General features: G+C 41.7%; 1 protein-coding gene across 1 annotated transcript; it reads left to right on the forward strand.

Annotated features, from left to right (window-relative positions):
* The first annotated feature begins 3,872 nt into the window (after positions 1 to 3,872).
* On the forward strand, positions 3,873 to 15,979 carry LOC124144509 (solute carrier organic anion transporter family member 2A1-like). The gene is made up of 10 exons (XM_046513952.2): positions 3,873 to 3,951; positions 6,148 to 6,879; positions 7,402 to 7,488; positions 8,114 to 8,290; positions 9,053 to 9,217; positions 9,890 to 10,076; positions 10,451 to 10,577; positions 12,205 to 12,359; positions 15,048 to 15,112; positions 15,521 to 15,979. Exons 2-10 carry the CDS (start codon positions 6,156 to 6,158, stop codon positions 15,853 to 15,855), a joined length of 2,022 nt encoding a protein of 673 aa, XP_046369908.2. The 5' UTR covers positions 3,873 to 3,951; positions 6,148 to 6,155; the 3' UTR covers positions 15,856 to 15,979.
* Positions 15,980 to 20,890: the final 4,911 nt, after the last annotated feature.

Below are 20,890 nucleotides of genomic sequence, written 5' to 3' on the forward strand. Positions count from 1 at the left end.
CTATTAGAATATGTGACTGCTTCGGGCAACGATGAGACAATTTGATAAAAAAAAATATCTCTGATAGAACATTGAATAATCAACATTAAAAGTATTGCTTTCAAATAACAATTCTTTTGTTTGATCTGGTTTTTTTATTAAATGGGCATAACGGGTTTTTTTCCGAAACGAACTGGTGTTTGCTTGATGTTTTAATCCATATCGTTAAGCAAATGATATGAGATACACACACGCATCATATATTTATCGCAAAGGTTGCGTGCACATAACGTCTCAAGGATCATGGACGTCGCAATTTCACAGTACAGAGTTTATGTATTGCTCAGCGCAAAAAACAGGAAACAAAAAACACCCCAAAAGGTTTTCATTCTGGTTTTAAATTTGTTTTTTACCAAACACAATTTTTGCAAGGCGTACAGAGTTACGGTGTCGGTCTATTACTTTGTTCAGACAATTTGTTATGGTTGTAATCAATAACAAAATAGAATTTTCCTCAACACTCTTTACAGGGTTAAAAGTGTGGCTGGGCTTTGGGCCCTCAGACACATTTGCGCTCCTTTTGTTCAATAAAAAACGACGAATGTGTTTCATGAGTGATATATTCAATAAACATAGTCTTTCTCTGATAGTTGTTTAGATAAATGATGAATTCGTTTTTGCAATAGGTTAAATGTCTTGATCAGCTATGACCAGCAAATCCGGATTTAATCAGCAGACATCCGCTGCCGGTAAGCCTAGGGTAAGGGATCATCGACCCCCATCTCTCTCCCCCATCTCTGCTTATTCCTTCATCAGTCACCCAGACAACGTTCGATTCTCATGATGTATACTTGGAAACCTCCAAATAGTATCATGCTTTATGCAATAATTAAAAATCCCTCCCTCAACCCCAACCCCCTAAGGGAAATGGGAATGTCAGGATGGAATAGATTTCCAAGAACCTATGCTTGTTGTAAGATGCGACGCAATACATAGGGTGGTCGGGCTCGGTGATTTGGTTGATAGCGTGTCGCCCATAGCCCGGCTGCCTCGATCGTTGTTCGCAACATCAATCACTGAATTGTTTGGTCCAAACTCGATTATTTACAAGCCGTTTGGAATATTGCTTGGTGCGGCATTATACAACAAACAAATAATGAGTGACTTACCAAGTACAACCAATTGAGTAATAACATGTCAACCCATAAAGATCTTGGTTAGAATAGGTCTTCAGCAACCAATGTTTGTCGTTAAAGGCGACTATGCTTGTCGTAAGAGGCGACTAACGGGATCGGGTGGTCAGGCTCGCTGACATTGTTGATGTATGTCATCGTATCCCAATTACGTGGATCGATGCTCATGATGTCAATCAATGGATTGTCTGGTCCAGACTCGATTATTTACAGACCGCCGTCATATAGCTGGAATATTGCTGAGTGTGTCGTTAAACAAGAAAGCAAACAAGCAAACCTCTAAACAGCAAATGCATCGAAATTATCTTACAATTCCAACGAAATGTAAAAAAAACATGTTATAGATCTAAAATAAAACGTAATGTTATTTTCAAGGTTTGTTACCAACTTCCACTGTGTGCTGCAAAGTCTGTAAAATCCCGCGTCACTGTTTATTTCATGTAATATTTTAAGTTTTATCTATGAACCCCCGTAGAGACCATAATATTGTATTCAACGACATATCTTTCAAACCCTATAAGTAACTTTGTGAAGTAAATTTACCTGACGCCAAAGGGACGGGTTCATCCCTGATATTTAAAGCCCGCTATTGGTGTCTCCCGCAGTGAGTGAGTGAGTGATGTTTAATGCTTATTTGAATGGTATTCCAGTATTATCACGGCGTGTCATCTTAATATGGGAGGACAGCCCAAAGTGAGACAGGTCTCAGACGTTTACCACTACGTACATCACGATGCCACGTGTACGACAAAGTATATAACAACTATACTTATGACATTTCAAAATGAAGTGCCCAACTTCTGCTATAGGTATAAGATAAATAATATCATAACTATACTTGACACCTGGGGTACTAGAGGCCTAACCGACCTTCACTTGATATGAACACCACGCGATCGTACGATGTAAATGTTAATCTGCATTGTCATTTCACATACTTACCCTGCCATCCGAGATTGTTGATGCTCTTGACTCGCAAGAATTAATGACCCTGAGTAAACACTATTTTCAATTGTAGGTGACCTGCCAAGCGCCAGTATGTTTATTTTCTTAGAGAAAGTAGTTTATTGGACGATCGCTTTTTAATGGCTGTATCATCTTCAAGCATCAGAATCGTTATACCTGTGATGAAGTGTTGTCATCTGGATCTCTATCGAAACATCTTCTGACTATCGTTAGTTCGGACGGTACTATTCCCAGTATATGCCAGCCCTGCGTCCTCAAATAGAATAAATTTAAATCAGTGATAGTTATAGATCGATAATAAACAATCCTGTTCTGAACATATTACCTCTAAAAAAAGACCCGTGAAGATCCGGGGTATAAGACATCTTCAAAAACCCTTGCTTGCGGTGAGAGACGACTATGCTTGTCATAAGAGGCGACTAACGGGATCGGGTGGTCAGGCTCGCTGACTTGGTTGATGCATGTCATCGTATCCTAAATGCGTGGCTCGATGCTCATGATATCAATCACTGTAAACACTATTTTCAATTGTCGATGACCCGCGAAGCGTCAGTATGTTTATTTTCTTACAGAAAGAGTTTATTGGACGATCGCTTTTGAATTGCTGTATCGGTATATGCTGTTCCCCGAGACCAAGACATTCCGCGAAGCGATCTTAGCACTGTGACTGTCTTACAGACTTAACGCTAATTTTGTTTTGTGCATGTGGGCCCTGAAGATAGACGGCTTTACATTGACATTTACAAACAGTATATACATTATGATTTACTTTTGATTTTTTAATGACCGTCTACGTGGTGTAGTGGAAGGGCGTCTGCCCAAAGAGCGGAAGATCGTAAGCCAAAGACTTATATGAGGCATACTTTACATGAGGATGACAGTGTGCATGGCTATCACGGCCTCTAACGGTACATATGTACTTACGAAATAAACGACGAGTGTGAGTTGGCAGCCCCCCATGGTTTATTCTCCATGCATTCTTTTATCGTACGATAAACAACGACCACGACAAATGGTTTCTTGTATGAGATATCAACATTATGTACAGCCTCTTTAAGGATGATGATGAAATGTACAAACTTTACAAATGTATTTACCCCTATTCTAATATAGTTTTTTCACGATCATTTGTTTTCTAACTTTGAACTGAAGTATATATACACCGATCCGATTTTTTACAGTAGTTACGGTATACGGTTATATAACTATCTAACCGACTTCTCAGACTCCTCTGTGACCAGGTCTGCACATCAGTAATCATCACTGTTCCTGCTGTGTTGGGGGGCAGTTCAAACTTTCCATGAAGGATAAAAAAAACCTAATGAAATGAGATATACTTTACATACCCCAAATACGTACGATTTAGAATTATGAACATTTACATTTTCAAGAAATTCTTTTGTCAAGCGAATCCTACTTAGCAATGATTTATATAGCTGGTGGGACGGTTATGCTTTCGATTATGTCAAGTTGAAAACTTTTGCAATCAACTCGTTTATCCACCTACAATGGAAATGACGTCATTTTCAACGTAAAATTAGAGATGTTATTGATAGCTTGAACTGTAAACCCCTGAAATCTTAACTCAAGTGTTAAGTCCACACAAACCCAAGTAAGATGTCTTTGAACTTTTGAACGGCTCCCTTATCAAGAATAGTCTGTTTTATCAGACTGGTTTCATACCACCGGTGCTATGACCCAGCTATAAGTAGCTAGAGGTTACCAGTGCCACCGATCTGCTTGTATAAGAAAGACAAAACTCAGTCTGTACACTGGGCACATCATCTCTGTGGCGAGGAACTGACTGATTAAGGTAACTTCTTGCATTGCAATAATTACAAATACTGAAATATGCATAAATTGAAAGTATAAATTGTAGTATGTTAAGTTCTTCAACAGGAGTTCTTGAAAAGAATTTTAGAATTTATGTGAGACATGTATCCTGAAAGGAAATGCCAACTGCATCATAATTTACGTGCAGATACTATTTTACTGTTTTATGAATTCAATATCTGGTACCAATGTTTTGCGATGTTTTCGAGGTAGAGAATTCAAGTCGAATGTTTGCACTACAGTTGATAAATCGTCAACTAGAAACCTATCAGCGAACAGTAACCTGAATGAGTGAGTGAGTATGGTTTTACGCCGCTTTTAGCAATATTCCAGCAATATCACACCAGAAATGTCCATGTCGGGAATCAAACCCGGGTCTTCCGCGTGACGAGCGAACGCTTTAACCACTAGGCTACCCGACCGCCCCAGTAACCTGAATGAAAGTGAATACGAGAGAAATATTTTTATCCATTTGGCAATATTCCATCATTATCACGCTGGAGGCATCAGAAGTAGGCTTTTTTTTCATTGTGTCCATGTGAGATCGTTCCTAGGGCTTTTCTTAACCTACACACCTCTATACAAATATAAGCTCGCTCCTGCGGATATGCAGTTAATGTCTGAGACCTTCCTATAAGCGACGTTAAACCAAACTCACTCACTCACTGAATACAAACACATTATCATTAGAGTACTTCATATACTGGAATAAACTGAAAATTGGATTTGACCTCAAAATTACAAAGGATATCAAAACGTTACTCGGCTGAAAACATTCGCCGAAACGACCCGTGAAGACCTGGCGTAGAATAAGAGGCGACTAACGGGAACGGGTGGTCAGGCTCGCTGACTTGGTTGGTGCATGTCATCGCATCCTACGTGTATCTTCGTTTGCCAGGCAGTTTATACAGCGTTATACTTTTCAACCAAACTCGCTCACTTTATCCCTGAATACAAACTTTATTCAGCATACACAGCATACACCGCGTAAATACGGACGGTACCGTCTCCAGTGCGCCGTCCCGATTAACGGCTTTATGGGTAAACGAATCATTGTTAGGGAGAACTGCACCTTTGGATATTTCTAGACGTCCTCTGACACTAACACCCAGAGTACGGGGTCTCCGGACTAACGAGGTTTCAGTGTATTAGTTATCAATGATGGTGTTGCGGGTAGGTAATAAAAACACATTGTTTCTGTTTATGTGTAATTCGGATTAACGCCACATGCTTTGCGGAAACTGGATTTCAAATACAGTGCAGGTTTTTCTTTCGTTGGAACAAGACACACTTTACCTTTCGTTGTAGAACACTATTTGTGGACCGCATAAATGTAAACTGGATACTTTCCTATTTTCGTGGTCATTATGTATGGCGCATAGTTAATTGATTATCTGGAGTGAGTGAGTATGGTTTTACGCCGTTTTTAGCAATATTCCAGAAATGGACTTCAAACATTGTACCCATGTCGGGGATCGAACTCGGCTCTTCGGCGGGACGAGCGAACGCTTTAACCACTAGGCTACACGACCGCCCCTAATTGATTATCATAAAGAGAATCCCGTTTAGTTCCCCATCTATTTCACAAGAGAGGCGGGGTGGTGGGGCAGTCTAGTGGTTAAAGCGTTCGCTCGTCACGCCGAAGACCCGGGTTCGATCCCACTCATTGGTACAATGTGTGAAGCCCATACCTGGTGTCCCCCGTTGTGATATTGCTGGAATAATGCAAAAACGGCGTAAAACCATATTCACTCGCCCACAAGAGTCACGTTTAGTTCCCTATTATTTATATATGTGGAGTTAGTACAGAGGGTAGACACTTTATCGTCGTCTCCCACTGTGTAACAGATGGATATGCATGTATGCTACATATGTTGGTGGTTTGTGTAGAGCCGCACTCAACAATTTTCCAGATGTATCAAGGCGGTTTGACTTTACAAACCATTAATTGCTGTTGTGAGCAACGATGCTCGCCATCGGGATACGATTACCTAAATCGCCATTTAGTTGCCTCTGAGGCCAGCATAGGTTACTGGGGACTAATTCTGACTAGGCATCAACACTGGGTATATGCATTCATAATATAACTGATTTCACATAAAAGCTTCAACCTTACAACTCCAACAAAAATAATTTTCTGAGGGCATCGCCTGTACTAAAAATACCTCTTTTACAGACAGAAAGATGAACAGCGCACAGGATCCGGTCGTCGGCATCCCGAAGACAAACATTTACAAGTTCTTCATGCGCTCCCGTTCAGTTTTCGAAGACAAGGCAAGCGACGAGAAGAACAGCCCAGAGGATGAGGATGAAGAAACTCAGTGTGGCATCGGCTCCTGTAAACCCCAGGCTTGTCGGCCTTGTGGGAACCTCATAGCATTCACGTGTACCTACAGTTTCGTAGGCATCCTTCTGCAGACGCTCACGACATTTCTGTCGTCACAGATAACGACTCTGGAGAAACAATTCAACTTCAGCAGCACCATCAGCGGGATGCTCCTCAGCAGTAACGACATCGGTTACCTCACTGCAGTCCTATTTTTCAGCCATTTTGGCAAACATGGCCACATACCAAGGGTCCTTGGCGCAACGGGGATGTTGTTTGGCTTTGCCGGAATGTTTACAAGCTTGGCAAATTTCATCCATCCCGTCCATCTTCCGGAAGAGGTACTGAATGCGACCAATGATTACGAGACCCAGTTTGTGTGTAGGGAGAGTAATATGACAATTATCAGTTCAGCTGCTCATGAACAGGCTACGTACGACTCGGGCCGATCGACCATAGCGTTGTGGGTTATTGGGATTGGTATGGCATTGCAAGGTGTTGCCAAAACCACTCGCATCCCTCTAGCTAGTTTCTACCTTGATAACAACGTGGTGAACAGGGCACATACCTCTATTTATATAGGTAAACGTAGCAACATTTTGAAGCTAATGATCATGATTATTAAGAGACAATATTTATTTATTTCATACAATATGTCGTTTCTTTCTGGAATCGGGTGTTTTATAAAGTGAGACGCCGTTAATCCGGACGATTATTTGGCTCTTAAGTCGTCCAGATATAAATGTGACCTCATGAATCGTGGTTACGGAGGAATGTCACCTGTTAGGGTTCCAGTATTAAACAAGGTGGAGTTTCTGAATTAATGGGGTCCTGACTAACGAGGTTTCATTTTATACAACTATACTCACCCACGTAATATCGGAGGTTATAGTTAATGTAAAATTAATATCCAAGCTTCCTCTAAGTAAGTCAAAATGTGTAGTGACGTGATGAATATTACAGAAGTGGCAATATTGATATTATGATATTCACATGGAACTGTAAGAAATAAATACACTATTATAAAAACGACGATAGCTTAATGGATTATCACAATACCCTGTTTGGGTAATAAGCAAATGATAATCCTCTTTACGGTTTCAGGAGCGCTGATGACATCCATTTTGTTCGGGCCTTCTATTGCCCTCGTGGTTGGGAGTGCCCTGGCCAAGATTCCAGTTGATCTTCAAGGTATTTACCAACGTCTTCTAGATAAATATATGCATCATTGTTGAAATTGCTACACGTCAAACAAACGTCACATGAAATCATGTTTATCAGCATCGGGGTAGAAAAAGTGAGCTGCTCTATTATATAATTACTTTAAATGCCAAATTCGCTTCCGGTTCCGCATGCTCAGAAATATTTTCCATTGTACGTTCTTAGGTTTCATATTGTACACTTGTGAATTTAAATTGGAGTGGTTGAAAAATCGAAATCGAAAATAAGGTTTTAAAAAGTATCGAAAACACGAATTCGTTTTCTGTCCTTTTTCGGTTCTTTTTTCAGGATTACCTATATTTCTCATACCAATGAAGGTCCGGGTTGAAATAGGTCTTCAGCAACCCATGCTTGCCGTAAAAGGTGACTATGCTTGTCGCAAGAGGCAACTAACGGGATCGGTTGGTCAGGCTCGCTGACTTGGTTGATGCATGTCATCGTTGCGCAGATCCCAAATTGCGTAGACCGATGCTCATTATGTCTATCACTGGATTGTCTGGTCCAGACATTATTTACAGACCGCCGTCTTATAGCAGGAATATTGCTGAGTGTGACGTTAAACAACAAACAAACAAACCTATATTTCTCATTACAGACACATACCTGACGCCAAGTGACCCTCGCTGGATGGGTGCGTGGTGGCTGGGCTTCATTATCTTCGGGGGAATTGGGCTGCTTGTGTCTATTCCTGTTTTCTTTTTCCCACGGAGAATCGCAGGGGCCCCTAAATACGAGATTCCAGATACGGAAACAGCTCTTGGAAAGATCAAAGGTATATTTAGAAAAGGGATTAGGCTCAACAAATTGGCAATCACAGCAAAGTTAATTCAAGTCCCGCAAACACCATTTTGTTAGCCTGCTACCCTACAATGTATAATGTATATCAGTCTATCAGATGATAGCCCTAATTACACAGAGACAGTGCCCCAGTTTAATACGGTGTAACTACTATGTCTAGACTGAAAATAGAATAATTAATGAGTAATTACGTTGAGAGAAGTCTTTCTGTAAAGGATAATATTTTCCTTCCCTTTTTCGTAATTCACGTTAAGTAGTGTTCTGTATTGATACTGACAACAAGGGATCTCTTAGTTATGACATAAAAGCGTTTCATTTTGGGTGATATTAGTGAGGTTCGTTTACGCCACTTTTACCCATATTGCGATTATATCACGGCATATCAGCTTGGGATGGAGAGAAAGCCAGAAGTGATGCAGGTGTTGGGGACCCGTTCCACAAAGCGTTCGTAGATCCACGACTGTCGTAAGTCTGTTAAAGTATGGGACGATCACCATTGCACTACGATCGCTTTGTGAAACGGGACCCTGGCCTGAGGGTGGTCAGACTCGCTGACTTGCTTGATGCATGTCATCGTATCCCAATTGCGTAGATCGATGCTTATGATGTCAATCACTGTATTGTCTGGTTCAGATTTGATTATTTAAAGACCACCGTCATAGAGCTGGAATATTGCTGAGTGCGGCAATATACAAAAAAAGAAAGAAATATTTTTTAGCGTGTTTCCGTGTTCTAGATATGCCTCTGTCTGTGCTGCGAGCTCTGTCCAGGCCAGTGTACACAATCTTCATCGTCAACAGCTGTCTGTACGGCTTCGCCGTCAGCGGCCTCATCTCGTTTGGACCGAAGTACATAGAGTACCAGTTCAATATACCGGCATGGAAGACCAGTCTTATTCTAGGTTGGTATTTAGGTTGGACCGAAGTACATAGCGTACCAGTTCAATATACCGGCATGGAAGACCAGTCTTATTCTAGGTTGGTATTTAGGTTGGACCGAAGTACATAGAGTACCAGTTCAATATACCGGCATGGAAGACCAGTCTTCTAGGTTGGTATTTAAGTAAAGGTGCTTAATATGAAGTTCAATAGAAATAAAATTATTCTGAAATTATGCATCTTTCAAAACATATTCATGAAACATTTCCTCGACTTTAAGGACGTGATTCACAGTTAATGTCGTTTACATGATAATGCACGGCACACAATTTGAATGTTTGTGTGTTTGTTGGTAGCATGATACTCACATACGTGATTTTATAATGTCAACAGCAAACAGTGATTGTTTAGTTATTAGCTGCTCATACAACACTTTGTTTACATAACTTGTTAGTCCTGCACCATGACTTTAATTTATATTTTTAGGTACATTGTTTCACTAAAAGCCTAGATAACGCTAGATTAAACTAACCAAGTCTAGTTTGCTTGATTGAAAACAGAAAAAGAGGAAATATTTTAAAAGGCATGTTTTCATTTACTAAGTGTTCGTCTCTGTGTGTATGCACTGTGTGTATACGTTCAAGAACATGTAAATCGTCGCTTATATCAAGAAGCTAAGGGAATTATGATTGCAGGTATATCTCACCTGGTAACGTCAGCGGCGGGGACGTTCATAGGCGGTGTCCTCACCGGCCGACTCAACCTCTCTCGGCAGGGATGTCTAAAACTGATGATGGTGGTGCATGCAGTATCGTTTGGTCTCAACTGTTGTGGCTTCATACTTGGCTGTGACAATACGCCCATAGAAGGAGTCGATTTCTTGTGAGTTTAATATCCACTGCAAAAAAATGTTATTACTAAAAAAGAATCGAAACCCAGTCACGTGTCATTTCACTTTGCGCAAAGTTTAGTGGTGTGCTGTATTCCTGTAGCCGAGTGTTCGAATCCCAGATTCGCCTGGTATTTTTTTTTTATATCATAACTCTGCTAGTGGATTCCATCAACTGACAATCTGAGACACTCCTCACTTTTCCCCAACGTCAAGCTGACACGCAGTGATGTAACAGAAACAGTGTTCAAACGGCGTTAAAAAGCATTTGCTCACTGAATCACTAATAAGTGAGTTGGGTTTTACGCTAATTTGACATTGTTCATGTAAATTATAGACGAGTGACAAAGTTACTTTCTCACAACAGCCGCAATGACAACGAAACTGGCCGGGCATGCTTCTGTAGTGGGACGCCATTTCTGCCCGTATGTGGAGCTGATCACGTGACCTACTCTAACCCCTGTCAAGCAGGATGCTGGAATCATACGGGTGACGTAGGTCAAGGACTTTATGTTGTTCTCACTTTGCTTCCCTATATGTAACAGGTTATATTCATTTCAGTACTTTTTGTAACACCTTTTATCGATATATTTATTTCAAATTTCGTACCCGATTTTAAGTAAAATATTATTTTAAAAACTGCGACTGGAAATAATGTCGAAATAACTGCTCATATATCATAACTGCTCAGTAGTTCATATTTGATGACCTACACATGTGAACTTGGTGGCCGTACGCTTGTTAGTTGGGTGGCAATAAACATGAGGTGGTGAGGTGAAATGGGGTTTAACGTCGCGTCCAAGATTATTGCACTTATATAGCAACGTGCATGCACGTGTGTGTGTGGCTGCTTGTACTAATCCGGACTGAAGCCGATTTATAGTGCTAGCACACTGAGATACCATGCCGCAGTTTAACATGAATACCCCACTCAGACACAGTATACTGACTCCGAGTCGACCAGTCCTTGTTTTAGCCCTTTAATGCCGAGCGCCACGGGGTAACAACAAGTACCATCTTTTAACGTATTTTGGTATAACGCGGCCGGGGATCGAACCCCGGACCTTCCGCTCTCCGGGCGGACGCTCTACCACTAGGCCGCGGAGGCGGTCGCAATAAACATGTAACTTTGGTGGCAATACACTTTGTAGGTCAAATCCCGTAGGTTGTCCTCATCAGTTTCCCAGCATCCCAGGCATGTCACGATAGACGAGTGAATGGGAATTTGGTGACACTACTGTGAACGACGACTAGGATACTTTTTCATGTTTTCGACATCTACTTCCCATATGATAAAACTGGAATATTACTGACTGCGGCATAAACATCATTCAGGCATTCACTGGAAAGACAAAATCATTCATCATCTCTCCCAGTTTCCCAGTCACAACAGTGAAAGCATGTTTGCTTGTGTCAACGCTACCGCGAATAGCCGTAACGCTAACGTATATACCTGATGCAGCCTTATAAGATGTATTTACTCAAACATTCGGGCACGCCGCAATTTGCAATACAGAGTTGCGTCACTTTGACGTGTAAAACGTCTGACCTGCTGATCGCGTACCTTCCTCATTGTGACAAAACTGAAATAATATTCAAAGTGGCGTTAAACCCACCTCACTCACACATTGCCCCTGCCCCGGGGACGATCCGGGTTAGAATTGGTTTTCAGCAACCTATGTTTGTCGTAAGAGGCGACAAACGGGATTCGTTGAGAAGGCACACTGACTTGGTTGATGCAAGTCACCGTATCTCAGCTCCGTAGATCGATGCTGATGATGTCAATCGGGTTAGAATTAGTTTTCAGCAACCGATGTTTGTAGAGGCGACAAACGAGATTCGATGGTCAGGCACACTGACTTGGTTGATGCAAGTCACCGTATCTCATTTGCGTAGATCGATGCCCATGACGTCAATCCCTGTATTGTCTGATCCAGATCGATTATTAACCTATAGCTGAGTTTGGCATTAAACAACAAATAAACAAAACATGTCCTTGCAACGTTGTGGTCCCAATGTGTTTGATAGATTGCTCACTCACCGCAGACCATGGGTGAGAGCCGCCATGTTGCCGGTCACTCTGTCTCAAGTGTCTCACTCACTCACTTACAACATTGGCAGGTATACGGTAGCTGCAGTCGTGTCGAAGGGATGACTGCGACACCAGGTATTTGCGACAACGGCTGTAACAACCTCATCCCCTACATTGTGACGTCGGTGTTGATGACCATGGTCGCGACAGTGGCAATAATACCACACTACATGGTGTACTTGAGGTAACCCGTTTAAAAGTTTCGAAATAAAACTATTTAAGTTTAAGAGAGTTTTAATCTGCGCCAAACACTGGACAGAACCTATTGAATTCATTCTAAAAATAAGAATCTCTTAAAACTGAAATTAAAAATATTAGATTATTGTCTGAGGATTCTTCAATTTTCTTCGTTTTCGTAACATAATAACGCCACTATCAGTGATTTACTATGACTTCGACTTCTTTCCTGTCGATTGTGATGAAGATGGAATATTGTTGCCTTCAGCGTTAAGCATCATTTACTATATCATATATGTATTCAAGTTCTTTCAAAACTACTCACAAGCGGTCCAGAATTCTAAAAAAGGCATCCCCAGCGAGGTTACCTAGCTTTGGTTACTGGTAGCCTATAGCCCGTGTTTTAAACTGTATACATGATATTGTTATGCACAATATGTTTCATAAATTGTTTTTAAATATAGTATGCTCAAAAATGTCTCGTAAATTGTTTTTAAATATAACTCTGTATAAATGAACAAACTGGGTACGTATCAATTTGGTCTCGTCGTTATATGGCTAAAATGATGCCGATGCCACGTTAACCTTTAACTCACTCACTCACTCACTCACTCACTCACTCACTCACTCACTCACTCACTCACTCACTCACTCACTCACTCACTCACTCACTCACTCACTCACTCACTCACTCACTCACTCACTCACTCACTCACTCACTCACTCACTCACTCACTCACTCACTCACTCACTCACTCACTCACTCACTCACTCACTCACTCACTCACTCACTCACTCACTCACTCACTCACTCACTCACTCACTCACTCACTCACTCACTCACTCACTCACTCACTCACTCACTCACTCACTCACTCACTCACTCACTCACTCACTCACTCACTCACTCACTCACTCACTCACTCACTCACTCACTCACTCACTCACTCACTCACTCACTCACTCACTCACTCACTCACTCACTCACTCACTCCAATAGGCCCTTGGTTTGCCTGTCCTGGACTCGATTAACAGCAGGCTGACTTACTGTAGCTGAAATACGTACTGTATTTACTGTGGCATACTTTTACAGTAACTTGTTTCTCCCCGCGCTGTAGTGATGTAATAATTCTGACGGAAGTGTGTCACCCCTGCCCAACATACAGGCTTAACGCCACCGCAATCCCTCTCATATCTGTATACTATATTGTTGAAGTATGATCTACACTATCACGTTGTTTTGCCATCACTTGTGACATACATTATTCAAGAATTCAAACACCTTAGCCTTGTTACTGTTGTCCTGTGACTATGTACTTACCAGTGTATAAGACATAGCTGCCTGAAACTGACCGTTAATTCAGTGTGGATGGGTGATTTTGGTTTGCTCTCGTTAATGTCTGTTTACCTGGATTACATTTAACAAATGAGTACCTTTATCAGTTTCCTCAACGAGTCTCAGTACAACACACCCATGATAATCACACACAAGAGCAGTGTATTACAAAACTAACAACTAGTATCCGAAATGATTCAAATGAACATATTTTACAGAAAAAACAGATGTTAGATTATAGTTATAAAATATAATAAAAAGGAGCCCAGAGACTTTCTTCATTTTCCTGACACAGCAGTGATCTGGATTTGTCAAGCATTATAGACTTGCATGGGCTGTATTGGATATATTTGTTTCAGGATCTGCATGACAGACTATGTATAACACAAACTCTACAATAATTAGAACTGATTTTCACATAGCGAGAATGGAAGGCTCTCTGACGTGGTTGATGCATGTCATTGATCCCAATTGCTGGGTCGATGCTTATGATATCACTGGATTGTCTGGTCCAGACTCGATTATTTACAGACCACCGTCATATGGCTGAGTGGAATATTGCTGAGTGCGGCGTTAAACAACAAACCAACCAACCATAGGAATTGCTTTCATTCTGAATATGTGTACGCGGAGAGGCATTTAACAGCCAACTGTAATATCGTTATATGCCTCTCCCTGTACACATATGCAGCATGAAAGCAAAAATTAGCGACATACCAGGCTGCAGTATGAACCTTCATGTAGTATGTAAAACTGCTTGAACATCGGAGCTTACCACTCTCGCCATGTGTCAGTTCTTATGTTACCCGTGAAGATACGGGTTAGAATAGGTCTTAAGGTGACTATGCTTGTCGTAAAAGGCGACTAACAAGATCGGGTGGTCAGGCTCGCTGACTTGGTAGATGCATGTCATCAATCCCAATTGCGTGGATCGATGCTCATGATATTAATCACTGGCTTTTCTGTCCAGACTCGATTATTTACAGACCGCCGTCATATAGCAGGAATATTGCTGAGTGCGGCGTTTAACAACAAACCAACCAATCGTTTTGTCCTCCTAATGGCTCGAGCGAATATATCAGATCACGGACATGCATTCCAAAAGCAGTGTATGCCAAAAGTTAGTTCAAGATTAATATTGTCTTCGTGATCAATTATTTTGCATATATTCAGCAAAGGAAGCTCTATTGTGTTCCAAGAAATGTGAAGGCAGTTTGTCAGTGTGAACACCAGTTCGAGAATAGTCTCGTCATGAAAAAGCTTTTGTGGTCATGTGATCGTCCTCTCGTCCAATAGCAAAACCGCATAAGGTGTGAACGTCACATTAAACTTTTATGTACTCTGCTTTCTTTCTTCCAGGAGCGTTGAAGAACGAGACAAGGCTCTGGCGATTGGTATTACCAACTTTCTCTCAACATTACTTGGTATGTGTAATAATGAGTTATCTGAAAATAAAAATGTATTTATCAGGAAATGTAAAAGTGCTAAAATTATTTTTGTCTTCAATTTTTTTTTAAATTCTTTAGAGATTCGACCTGATTCCGTTTTAGCACCATAAACATCAAACAAAGAAACTTGATTCTTGGATTGCCAGCACCATACCCTTGCTTGTGGGTAGTCAGTCATAAACGTATGACACGCCATGATTTAACTGAAATACTATTCACAGCGACGTTAAATCCAACTCGAATACTAAGAAGAATATACACGAAATCAATTCTTTAATCTTATCAGAAACAAAAGTAATCTTATCAGAAACAAAAGCAACTTAATCACTTGAACCTGCATTCCTGGTGAATTTAGAAAAATGAAAACATAATCTTATCTTCAAGGTTGGTTACCAGCCCCAATTGTGTACGGCAAGGTCATTGACAGCGCCTGTAAAATCCTGCGTGGCGGTTCATCTCATGGCAACGGCGCCTGCTCGCTGTATGACATTGTCGATCTCAGGTACAAGGTGTTTGGTCTAGAAGTGTCAATCAAAGTCGTAGCCTTCATTCTGCTGGTCATATCCCTCATTGTGTGTCGCTGGGAGGACAGGAAGAACGAGAGCAAGGGTCAAGCACACAATAATGTCGTCCTCACAAAAAAGATATCTCAACATGACGGAGAAAAGTCCATTGGAAACAGCACCAGTGGAACATCAGGGAAAAACGATAAACATTAGAAAAACCTTTGTTGCTAATGTTGTTAAGCAATGGGGTGGACACTTACGATGAACATGTACGATGATGTGTAATGCTTTAGTTGAATTTGATATGGATAAATTGAAAAATTAAAAAAAGAAATGTTACGACATTGAACTCCTTGTTTCCTGGTTAGGTAGCTTACAGTGGTTAATGCGTTATCTCGTCACACCAAGGCCCGTGTTCGATCCATACACTCTTACAGATTATGTTTATGGTAATGTAAAACTACGTTTTCATTCAACATTGTCATCTCACTACGTAGTGTCGATGTTCTTTATGCAATAATATTAGTGTTATTGTTTACAGACCGCCTTCGTGGTCTAATGGTAGAGCGTCCGCCCGGAGAGCGGAAGGGTTCGATCCCCAGCCGCGTCATTCTGGCGCTCGGCATTAAGTGGCTAAAACAAGGACTGGTCGGCTTTTAATTTTAACATTAAAATTTTAAAAAACTAATGAGATCATGTTAAAATAGGGTTGAAAAGGCAGGTAACGTTAGTCATAGTTATGTATGCACAATCTACCCTTGAACGTGTGAGACAGAGGGTATTTGGCATTACATGTTCATTTACGAGTGCCACCATAAGATAATGTAAAGGTGTTTCATTTCTTTCTATTTTATTTGGGATTTGTCACAGTGAAGACACACACAACGTGTTTTCTGTCTGATCCATGAATATACAAATACACACCGAACACTTAGGACACATGTATGCACGGAATAAGCCTCCAGGATGCCGTTGTATAAAGCGTTGTTTGCGCTTAGGTGATCGTAACTCCCATACCTTAACACAGACTTACGACAGTCGTAGCGCTAAAGTGGTTTTGTACAACGGCACCCAGCGCCCCATGTCTGTCGTTCAAGCTGAGGACGAGGATCGGATGATTGATCTGTGATAGTGTGTCTTAGTACACCATCTTCGTGGTCGTGGATCGCAGCTCTTGTACTGGTTTCAAAAAACTTATATAAAATTAATTCACAAGTCGCCGTGATTTATTATGCAGCAAATAAAATAAAACATTCAATTATTTTTTCACAAAATAGTAGCGATACATGTTATACTTGAGTGAGTGAGTCAGTTTGGTTTTAACGCCGTTTTGAACGGTGTTCCAGTTATATCACGGCGTGTCAGCCAAATGTGGGAGGAAAGCCCGAAGTGGTTTAGGTCTCAGACGTTGACCAGTTCGGCGAAAGCCACGAGCACGGGTATGGTGCTGACAAACCCAAGAAAAATAATCAGGGGGAACAGCGTGCCCCTAGGTATGACTGTAGGTCATGAGAGCACACATGTATGTATAGTGTAGAACAAGCTACAGCGCGGTAGGTCGGGTCTTACACACCAGGTCAATGCTATAGTCATTCAAATACGTATCGGGGGCACGGGTGGCCCAGTCGTCTAGGGCGCCGCGTTTCGCTGTGCAGATTTGCGTCCCTTGGGCTCGCCAGAAACCTATGATTGTGGGTTCGAATCCCGGTTCGCCCCGATTATGTTTCTAGGTTTGTCAGCACCATACCCGTGCTCGTGGGTTTCACCTGAGACCTTCGGGCTTTCCTCCAACATTAAGCTGACACGCCGTGATATAACTGGAATAGTGTGAAAAGCGGCGTTAAACCAAACTCACTCACTCACTCACTCACTCAAATTCTTATTAAGGCCGCATGAAATATGCAAATTCTTATTTGCTTACTAACATGTATTCGGAAATATACGTTTAATACCTCTATACCTCTCATGCAGTAAGTGTTTATCTGCTACAGTAGCTGTTTGTTTAACGCCGCACTTGGCAATAGTCCTGCTGCGTGACTGCGGTCTGTAAAAATCGATTCTGAGACAGAAATAACAGTGACTGATATAATGAGCATCGCGAGAACACAGGTCCCAAACAGTGTTCTATTATTAACCGCTTTCCATCATGTTAGACTCCATTAGTCTTAATTCAGCAACTGTCGCAACGTTAGGTCACACTTCAGGAGTTTAGTATCAATGGCGACGGATAGTACATGGATGGATGACCGAGATGGTCTTACTCCCCAGGAAGCTGAGAATGTGTTTTGAATTCATACTGATGGACACAGTTCATACGCTTTCATCGTGTCCCTCTGTGGACTGAGCCCTTCATGTATTGCCTTGTGTTGAAAGTAGTAGTAGGAGTAGGAGGAGTAGTACCAGTAGTCCCCGAAGGGAGTCCGGGTTAGATCGAGTGAGTATGATTTTACGTCGCTTTTAGCAGTATTCCAGCGGAACACCGGAAAATGGGCTTCACACATCGTACCCATGTGGGGAATCGAACCCGGGTCTTAGGCGTAACGAGCCAACGCTTTAACCACTAGGCTGCCCCTTCGTCCTCGGGGTTAGAATAGGTCCCCGGTAACCTTTGTTAGCCGTAAGAGTTGGCTTGATTATTTACTTTTAATATAATTGTTCATACAGGTTGGTTTTACCAAAGTGTTGAGCGTTTAAAAAATCCTTCACTGAGGGGACCGCCTCCGTAAGCGTGGTCTAGTGGAAGAGCGTCACCCTGTCTGGCGCTCGACATTAAAGGACTAAAGCAAGGATTGGTCGGCTCAGTTTACTGTGTCTGAATAGGGTATTCATTTTAAACTGCGGCATGGCACTATAAATCGGCATCAGTCCGGACTAGTACAAGCACACACACACACACACACACACACACACACACACACACACACACACACACAAGCACACACATACACGCACACACACAAGCGCACACACACACACACGCACACACACACACAGGCCCCGTGATAACACTAAAATAAACTAAACTCTCAAACGTGACATCTGTTAGCAAAAAAAAAAAGGGGGGGGGGGGTTCTTGGCGGTTTGCTTTCACAAGCTGAAGGGGCGGAAATCGGTATTCCACTGGCAACGCCACCCTCAAACAATACCATGACATAACACCACATTTCACCAGCTGAAGTAACGAAAATGTTTTCCATTTATATTTGTGCACTTAACAATATTCTCTTGCATTACATTCTGTTTGTCTGTTTGTTGTTTAACGCCGCACTCAGCAATATTCCAGCTATATGACGGCAGTCTGTAAATAATCAAGTCTGGACCAGACAATCCAGTGATTGATATCATGAACATCGATCCACGCAATTGGGATACGATGACATCATTAACCAAGTCGGTAAATCTGGCCACCCGATCCCGTCACATTCGTGACCAACTCGTGTTATTCCGGGACAAGCCGAACAGCGACTCGTGCCCCTCTCGTGGCCATTTTTGCGACCGGGTTCCGTCTTAGCGCAAACGGGCATAACTAAAACAATTGTCAGTTCGTTGCGTAATGGTTCACATATATTTCCCCATATATTATATATATTTCAGATGCCTTTTAAAGCACATCGGGACGTGCGGAATTATACAATATGATTGAACACATTTAACTGTGTCTTTGGTATATTTTTAGATGCAAGACATATGTAAAATCAAAAATTATTTCTGAGGGATTCTTTGACGAAGTACTTGAAATCATTCGCGCACTCTGATTGGTTTGTCGTATTTTCGCACATAACATTCATCGAGAGGGGGACGAGTCTTCTTGCAGGTTACGGAAAGGGGCGAGTGCTGACGAATGGATCCCGTCAGTCGCCTCTTACAAGCACAGTCGCCTTTTGCGGTAATGGGTTGCTGAAGACCGATCTGAGAACATTCATAGGAAGCGCCAGTAAAATAACAATGTCTGCATATCGCCTGAAACGCTCCATCCAAGGAGAGGGCATGGTTTTCATGTATTTCCGTTTTAAACTCAAGAAATTACTCTGATAGGAACAGAGAGCACTGAATCTGAGAGAGAGTGGATGCTTTATTTGGGGTAATAAACAACACTTCAGCTAAATAATAAGCAATTTGTCAACAGTTTCAGCTTTAGAAAAAACACCAAAGTTGTGTTCATTTTCCAATTTCGTTATGCAAATTTCTCAAATCTGAGGAATGTTTGTAATGGGTGCATCGTAACGGAATTATTGTGGTGCTATGTAATTCCGACTAAAAACGGCATCTTAGCTCAGCCGTAAATTGCTTTATCATCCTGGCGCCTGCTCACTCCCTCGATATAACACGTCATTGTTATAAGGAAGCGTTGGAGGCCAAATGAGCTTGAGTTAAGCCTAACTGTGAATATTCTTTTATATCAATGTGTGTTAACGTGATGAGAGGAAGGACTGTCAAAATGGCGCAGGTTGTTGGCGTTCGAACCAGACGGAGGGGGCACGGGTGGCCCAGTCGTCCAAGGCGCTGCGATTCGCTGTGCAGAGTTGCGTCCCTTGGGCACACCAGAAACCTATGATTGTGGGTGCGAATCCCGGTTCGCCCTGATTATGTTTCTGGGTTTGTCAGCACCATACCCGTGCTCGTGGGTTTCACCGTTGTGGTAAACGTCTGAGACCTGCAACACTTCGGGCTTTCCTCCCACATTAAGCTGAAACGCCGTGATTTAACTGGAATACTGTTAACAGCGGCGTTAAACCCAACTCACTCATTCACTCACTCCAACCAGACGGGCGAATGGTTCTGGCAGAGACCGAGTAACGGAAGCACATCGCACATTACAGCTAAGGGACGCAACTCTGTACAACAGATTCGTGTGTCACATTATCAGTAGTATCTTTGTGGAAAACCCTCGTTATGCTAACATTTGGCAGGAGCTATTAAAAGATTCTCCTTTACTGGAGTACTAGGTCCCATGCTTTATGGGTCAATCCAACGAGCTCTATTAGAATATGTGACTGCTTCGGGCAACGATGAGACAATTTGATTAAAAAATATCTCTGATAGAACATTGAATAATCAACATTAAAAGTATTGCTTTCAAATAACAATTCTTTTGTTTGATCTTCTGCTTTTTTTATTAAATGGGCATAACGTTTTTTTCCGAAACGAACTGGTGTTTGCTTGATGTTTTAATCCATATCGTTAAGCAAAAGATATAAGATATACACATGCTTGATGTTTTAATCCATATCGTTAAGCAAAAGATATG

The sequence above is a fragment of the Haliotis rufescens genome, unplaced genomic scaffold (genome assembly GCF_023055435.1).
Source record: "Haliotis rufescens isolate VD_foot unplaced genomic scaffold, xgHalRufe1.0.p SCAF_3, whole genome shotgun sequence".
NCBI classification, from domain to species: Eukaryota; Metazoa; Mollusca; class Gastropoda; order Lepetellida; family Haliotidae; genus Haliotis; species Haliotis rufescens.